Source organism: Monodon monoceros, unplaced genomic scaffold (assembly GCF_005190385.1).
Source record: "Monodon monoceros isolate NGI ecotype Baffin Bay Population unplaced genomic scaffold, NGI_Narwhal_1 Super_Scaffold_1, whole genome shotgun sequence".
Lineage (NCBI taxonomy): Eukaryota > Metazoa > Chordata > Mammalia > Artiodactyla > Monodontidae > Monodon > Monodon monoceros.
In genome coordinates this window covers 59,531,475-59,539,316 of record NW_021703765.1, presented here as the reverse complement: position 1 = coordinate 59,539,316, position 7,842 = coordinate 59,531,475, and the positions used below count along the sequence as shown (strand labels likewise).

Below are 7,842 nucleotides of genomic sequence, written 5' to 3'. Positions count from 1 at the left end.
TTTATTCCCCAAGTATTTTAAACCCCTCATGTAGCTCTGTTCCACAGAACTTCGATGATTTGTATGCTCTGCAATACTTTAGCCACTAGCTCATGTGGCTATTGAGCATTTGAAATGTGGCTAATTCAACTGTGGAACTGAATTCTCAATTTCTGTTAAAGAAAAAAATTATTCCTGACACTTATAGAAGATGATGAGGTAAGGAAGACTTTATTCAGGTGTGTGTGGGGCGACTACTGTGACAGGTATAGGGACAATGGCAATGGGTCTTGTAGTGGGGGAGAGATTGGGCTCAACTCCAAATTCAGAATGGGAAGTGGGAATTTATAGCCAAGCTGGGGGAAGGGCGGGGGGGGGGGTCAGTGGATGGAAAATTACTAAGAGGTGTTAAAAAACGAAATTCAACTGAGTAAAATTTAAAGATCTTATTGGCTTTATTAAACGATTCATGTATTGGGCGGATGGACAGGAGCTCCAAGAAGCTACACAAAACTAAAGACTTACAGGCAGTAGGGAGTTGGAACAAGGGAGTTATCCCAGGCAGAGAAGTGAACTGGTTACTGCAGGGTCAAGGGCAGGGGTCTATCAGGCAGATCACCTAACCAGTGGTGATTAGTGATTCTTGATTTACTCCTTTAAGTTCCATTTCTGTGAGAGCTGAAACTACCATCAAGTTTAGGTTTGGTGACACAGGGCTTCCCAAGCGACTTCATTTTGGGCCTGTAGTCTTTTTTTTTGTTTTTGTTTTATTGGCGGTACGCGGGCCTCTCACTGCTGTGGCCTCTCCCACCGCGGAGCACAGGCTCCGGACGCGCAGGCCCAGTGGCCACGGCTCATGGGCCCAGCCGCTCTGCGGCACGTGGGATCCTCCCAGACCAGGGCACGAACTCGCGTGCCCTGCATCGGCAGGCGGACTCTCAACCACTGCGCCACCAGGGAAGCCCTATAGTCTTGTTTTTAACAGAGGAAGCACGGGGGGGGGAGGTTCTGGGTAAGCCTAATAGGATTCTAGCTGAAGGCAGGCCACGGATATCAGATGTCACCCCGGGGGACGGTAGAAGATGCAGAACCTGGTTAAATATCAAGAGTGATCAGGGACTTCCCTGGTGGTCCAGGGGTTAAGACTCCATGCTTTCACTACAGGGCGTGCAGGTTCGATTCCTGGTCCAGGGAAGTTCTGCATGCCGTGAGGTGTGGCCAAAAAAAGAAAAAAAAAAAAAAATAAGAGTAACCAGATACTGAGAATGGGGGATTCTGGTTAACTGACTTACCAGGATTCTTTCTAAAATTCGACAATGCAGAGAGAAACAGGGCAGCCCAAAAGTTGAGACTTAGCTGAAAAAGAGCTCAGAGGATCCTGAGTAGAGTTTGGTCAAGGAGAGAATCTTTGTCATTTCATTTAATTTTAAGTAAAATTTAAATTTCAGTGTTGGACAGCACACTAACGTTTTTCTAACCCTTCACATTTCTTACTGAAGATTATAAGGTGTCCTAAGCGCATGAGTTTCCCTATGTGAAGAGAGATGATTTCCATAATCAGCACGTTTGTTTGGTAACAGACGATTTGCTCTTTTTACAGGTAACACTAACTTTTAAGTTGTTTAACGTTTACTTAACAAGCTGTGGACTCCAACCTCCAGGAGAGGTTCTTCTCCTTTTGCTGTAGCGGTTTATTTGGCACAAAACCCGCGGGCGCCCAGGAGCGGGCATCAGTCCTGGTTTACATTTTCCGAGAGGAGAAAGTGGGGCACAGGCCGTTAAGCTGACCTAGAGAAGGTTCAAAATAAAAATCAAACCCCCAAGCACTCAACCGGCTGCTCTCCCCGGAGCCCTGCCTCTGGCGCCGTCAAGCCCCGCCCCCTCCACCTGGGCACCGCCTGGACCACGACTCCCCCGCCGCCCCGCCCCGCGCGGCGCAGCCGGCGCGCTGACGTCACGAACCAGGTACTTTCCCTGAGGCCGGGGAGGCGTGGGGGCGTGGCGGGCCTGGAGCACGCATGCGCGGCAGCAGCTGCGCGCTGCCCGGATCGTGCGGGGCCCGAGCCTCTCCGCCGGCGCAGGCTCCCTCGCGCCAGCTCGCGGCCGCCGCCATGTCGGCCGCCATCGAGCGGGAATTTGATGAGCTGGACGCTCAGAATCGCTGGCAGCAGCTGTACCTGGTGAGTGGCGGGCTCGCGCAGCCGCCGCCGCCCCCTCCGAGGACCTGGCTTGCGCACGCCGGCGCCCACCGGCACTCGTCGCCTCCGCCGCTTCCCGCTGGGGCGGAAGTGGCGGCGCGCGGGCCGCCTCAGGGCGCGCGTGCGCCGCCCGGGCCTCGGCGCTCGGGCGCTCGGGGTTGGGGCGGCCGCATGCGCGCAGGCGCAGTGGGCTCCGGGGGGCGGTGCCGGGGGGCGGGCGTGGGCGTGGACGCGACGGTACAGGGGGCGGCTGGCGGGTCAGGGGGTCGGGGGTCCGGGGAGGGTCGTCGAACCGCGGTGGGGCGGCCGGACAGTCGCGGCCCGAGCGTCCCCGGTACGCCGTCGCCCCCTCAGAGCTTTCTGGAAGGAGCTCGGTGAGTCAGGGTAGGCGCCGAGGGGTCGTCCGCGCCCCGGGGCCCGGCCTGAGGGGCTCGGGTCTCCGGGCGTCGTGAGGCAGCTCCCCGAACGCGGGCGCCCGGCGTGATTTCTGGTCGCCTCGTGGAGACGCGCCCTGGAACGGTCTCCTGGGTCAACCACGGAGCCTTTCGATCGAGCAGAACTTAATTTTATCTCTTTTAAAGTGACCTAGTTGTCTGCTTCCTACTGCTGATTATTGCATGTTATTTCCAGGATTGCAGTGAGTGGTTGTGAGCTAAATGCTGCTCCCGCTGTCAGGTCGCTCTGTGTACAGTAAAACGACAAAAAAAGGGCTTTCCTGTAAATCTAGATGCTCCCGGGCTTTTCCCCTTCCCGTTTAATTAGATGACAGTTCCTCTTGTCATTATGTTCGTAATGTAACGTTTTCTTCTTGAGCACATTAGCAGGACGTGTAATAAATACCCTGATTCACGTGGGTCAGAGTGTGTTAGAATAGGGTACTAACTTCAGAGAATGCTGGTAAGGACTTTCCCAGTTATAGAAAGTTTTAAATGCAAATTCTCGTAGGAAGCTCTATGTGAGAGCCTGCCAGCTGTGTCTTCTCCAGTTGCATTTGTTTTAGGAGAGGCTGCTGTCCCCAGGTTGCAAGTGGTTTATCAAAGTACAGGTTTGAGACGAGACGATGCATGCTACAGCTTAATTCAGCTTGACATTTTGATTAAGTAGTTTGGCTTTTTTTGTTATCATTAATATCCATGAATATTCAGTGAAAAGTGTAATCCATCTCACCAGAAAAATGCATTTATATCCACTGAAAATTGCATTCAGTTTCATAGAGTTCAGGAAATCCTTCCATGGGCTTCTGCCTAGGAATCCTTTAGTGGATTGGTCAAAGCTCTTATTATTATTATTTTTCCTAGTGGAAGAACAAGAGCATTTGTTTGGTCAGTACAAATCATGCAATATACACTGGTGTTTTGTTTTAAGTTGGTCACAAACCAGGAAAAATGGAAAGCAAGTCCAGAAAGAGTTTTGACTCTTGAGTGTTTTCCTTTGACTCTAAACGTCCACTCAGCCATTCTACAGATTGTGCTGTGCACCCTGCCCTGAGCCTTGGGGATTCAGCAGAGAGCCGCTGACCAGGTTCCTGCTCCTGAGGTGCTCACTTTCTGGGACTTGGTCTCTTGAAGGCCTCATCACAATTCCATATTTTCATTTACTCACTTGTAACACCTTATCATGTGCCAATGTTAGACGGAGTCCCTGCTCTCCAGGATCCAGCCAAGTGGGGAGTGGTAACTAGGGAAGCAGATGAAAACATGAGAGTAAGAACGCAGAAGCTCGTGTTAAGCACAGTGTGCTGTGCATCCCCCACAGGATGCATCTGGGAGTCCTGGCACAGCTTCCTGGAGGAGGTAGGGCCTTGCCTGAGTCTTGAAGAACAAGTCGGCCAGGGGAGGAGAATGAGGGAGGGAGAGAATTAGTGTTCAGAGGAGGAAGAAATGTGTGCAGAGACACAGAGCATAGAAGACCAAGAGAATTGCCAACGGCTGAGCCTGGTGCAGAGTGCGGTGTGACGTTGAGGTGCCAGGGGGACAAGGCCAGACAGTAAGATGGAGCCCGTGGGCCCTTGTAGATCAGTCTGAGGACTGTGAGCTAGTTGATAGCACCTACTGTGGAATTTGATGCTTGGAAGTACCACAATCATATTCTCTTTACTTTTTAGCAAGACCATTATAGCTGTGGGTTGGGTGTGGCTAACTGGGCAGCTGGTACAGGGAGGGGGGCTCTTTGGGAGTCAACCTGAGGAGAGATGTTGAGCTCTTGAACTCAGGCAGTGGCAGGAAGAATGAAGGGGATATACAGATTTGAAATGCTAAGGGGATAGATTTGTTTGGTTTTGAAACTGTTCAATTTGCTTCCTGTAAGACATCGAATTGGGAATAGTTTAATATGTAAATTTGGAGTTCAGGAGAGGTCTGAGCTGTAAATGATTTTGGACATCATGAGCATGCAGATGGTATTTGAGGTCCTAGATGCAGGTGAGATCACTTAGGGAAAACAGAGAGGGTTTGGAAATGCCGAAAGCCAAGGACAGAGTCTTGACAGATAACAATGTTTAAGGGCATAGGTAGAGAAAGAGGAGCTTGCAAAAAGAAAGGCTAGAGAGGAATAGCCATAGAAGTGGGGGGAAAATTGGTGGTGGGTGTGGAGGGAGCTGATGTTCAGCAGGCACGTGCTGCAGGGGCACCAAGGTCAAAACCGAAAGTGCCCGTTAAATTAATGGCTAGAAGATCAACAGATTCCTTGCAAAGAGCAAGTTGAGTGGAATACGGAAGTCAGATGTGGGATGGAGTGGGGAATGGTGGCTGAAATGAAGCATGAGTATGTGACTTCCCTACTTTAAACCTTCAGTGGTTTCCCATTGCTCACCATGTAGACTTCAAACCCCTGCCACGGCTCACAAGACCACAGGTCCTGCCTCCCCATATGACTTTCTTCCCTCTTTGTCATTGGGTTCTTCTGTTCCTTGAAATGTGCTGTCTGTCCTTCCCTTAAGGCCTTTGTAGATATAGTTCTCTTTGCCTGAGCACAACTTTTCTTTCCCTTTTTCTTTCCCCCTTTGCTTAACTACCTCCTCATTCCTGGTGTCTCACTTCCTCAGGGTGAGGTGGTGGGAGGAGCTTCCTGGCCCTCCCTTACAGGGTTGAATCCCCTGGTATGTACCCCTAGTGTCCCATGGCCTCCCCTTTCAAGGCAGGGCATTGGATGTGATACAGCAGCACAGGACTTTGAGACCACAGTTTCTGTTAAGCAAACCACTATCATTTGAGTAGGAAAAAGTGTTACAGCGGGCTTTCTTCTTTGTAGGTCACAGCAGTGGGTATATTGATGATAACATTTGAGAAGAGTTATGCTTTTTTTGGCGATACAGATTTGACTAGGAAAAGAAAGGTTTTGCTCCTGAGCAAAAAAGCTAAATATAACTAAGAGCTAGACTTGCTTAGTGGTGTGAGGACTTTTGCTTTATACCTTATTATTCAAAGTCTTGTAGGAAAAGGGAATGTATTATTTTGAGACTGATACTCTGGCCCCTTACCCTTTTAAAAAAAAATTTCTTATTTGTTTTTATTTTTGGCCACATTGGGTCTTTGTTGCTGTGCGCAGGCTTTCTGTAGTTGCGGTGAGTGGGGGCTACTCTTCATTGCGGTGTGCAGGCTTCTCATTGTCGTGGTTTCTCTTGTTGCGGAGCATGGGCTCTAGGCACGTGGGCTTCAGTAGTTGTGGCACACGGGCTCAGTAGTTGTGGCTTGAGGGCTCTAGAGCACAGGCTCAGCAGTTGTGGCACACGGGCTTAGTTGCTCCGTGGCATGTGGGATCTTCCCAGACCAGGGCTCAAACCCCTGTCCCTTGCATTGCTAGGCAGATTCTTAACCACTGTGTCACCAGGGAAGCCCTGGCCCCTTACTCTTTTTACCCCCTTTGAACAGTTGCTCTTATAACATAACTTTTGAAATGGGAAGTTTCTGGGAATGAATGACTGGGTTGGAGCTGACTCTTTATTTATCTTTTCTTGGCCTCATTAGCCTTCCTGCAGGCTGTGCCAACGCCTTGTGCAGATTCAGGCACCTAGTGGGCACTTGATATGTGTTTGCTGAACATGACTTCCTACCACAAATGGGTGACTTGATGTGTTCACATAATTGGGGAGGGGGGAAGTCTAAAGAGATTGGAGATTGAAGAAAGAGAAGGGAAGATTATTGGAGCCAGAAACCTCAGGAAGCAGGAGCTGATGGGATCAGGAGCACACGGCAGAAGACTTGCCTTGAACGGGCATGGTTGGCAGAAGTGAGATTGCTGGAAAAGTCTAATTTGTCTGAGCGACAGACTAATAACATTAATGTAGTCTGAGGTTAATTCTGGCTTTTTGAGAAATGTTCATGATTGCTTTTTGCTTTTCCTTTGTCGCTGATGATTGCTGTCTGAATCAGGCTGGGGCATTAGAAGGGCAGAGGAAAGGAATGGAGTACTGTGAGCCGTTCGGGGAAGAGAGTAAAACTGTAGGGAAATGGCAAAAGCTAAGTCATGGAATAATGTTTCTAGTAAGTGGTAGCTCAGAAGGAATTTGGTTGATTAATCAGACTTCGTGGAACTCTTAACTGACTGGTCATTTTTCTTTATTAGAAATTCGTAGTTCAAATATTGTCAGAGTAAGAGCAGTTTTTACCATTTGTGATTCAACTAATTTTTAGAAGTTAAATATCAAATGAACTCTATTCTAGTACTTACAGTGGGCAGTCAGTGTGGAGGATAAATCAAAGCTATCTTATTGTAAAACACTTCCCTTGCAGTGTCTGTTGCACGTTCTCCTGCCAGCCTTTAATTTAAGTTCTCAGTGCTTGCCATATTAAACTCCTTGAATTTCCTTGAGAATCACCTGTTTTCTCACACCTTGGAGTCTTTGTACATGTTGGACATACTCTGTGTCTACCTTATTTTCTGGGAAGTGTCTCCAAGACTAGACTTTAGTTATATGCTCCTTCTCTGATTGCTGAACCCTCTATATTCTTTTATTAGAGTATGAGTCACATTGTTTTATTTTTTAAATAAATTATTTATTTTTGGCTATGTTGGGTCTTCGTTGCTGCATGTGGGTTTTCTCTAGTTGTGGTGAGCAGGGGCTACTCTTCATTGAGGTGTGTGGGCTTCTCATTGCGGTGGCTTCTCTTGTTGTGGAGCACAGTCTCTAGGCACGGGCTTCAGTAACTGTGGCAGGCGGGCTTAGTTGCTCCGAGGCATGTGGGATCTTTCCGGACCAGGGCTCAAACCCATGTTCCCTGTATTGGCAGGCAGATTCTTAACCACTGTGCCACCAGGGAAGTCTAGTCACATTGCTTCATAACTGTCTACTTGTCTGTCTGGCTCCTTGAGGGCTGCCTCATTTTCCTTTGTTTCCCCACCATCTGCCTGTAGGCCTGCAGTGTGTTAGATGCTCAGTTAGTATTCTCTAAACAAGAGTACTGCTCCCTTTGTAAGATGTCAGCACCTTGGTTTATTCCAACCCCTCACTCACAGCTGAGGAGACACCGTCCAGCACGAGGTTGTGACTTCTGTAAGGTTACCATATCCATTAGTGATACAGCAGGGACCTAAATCCCGTCCTTGTGATTCTCACTGCAGCACTGTCCTGCTTGACCAGCATGACAGCCTATGTTGCTTTCTTCTTATGATCTACTTTAGATTAATGGTACTGAGAGAATCATTTACATTTTTGACGGCAAGAAGA

The 7,842-nt window shown here is 48.9% G+C and overlaps 1 protein-coding gene across 3 annotated transcripts in view; it reads left to right on the top strand.

Moving 5' to 3' along the window:
- Positions 1-1,907: 1,907 nt before the first annotated feature.
- The window catches only part of PTPN2 (protein tyrosine phosphatase non-receptor type 2), a 77,837-nt gene continuing 71,902 nt past the window's right edge, over positions 1,908-7,842 (top strand). For all 3 annotated transcript variants that reach the window (XM_029221729.1, XM_029221737.1, XM_029221743.1), the window contains exon 1: positions 1,908-2,159. In XM_029221729.1, the coding sequence (XP_029077562.1) occupies positions 1,998-2,159 (162 nt within the window). In that variant the 5' untranslated portion in view covers positions 1,908-1,997. The remainder of the gene's footprint in view (positions 2,160-7,842) is intronic.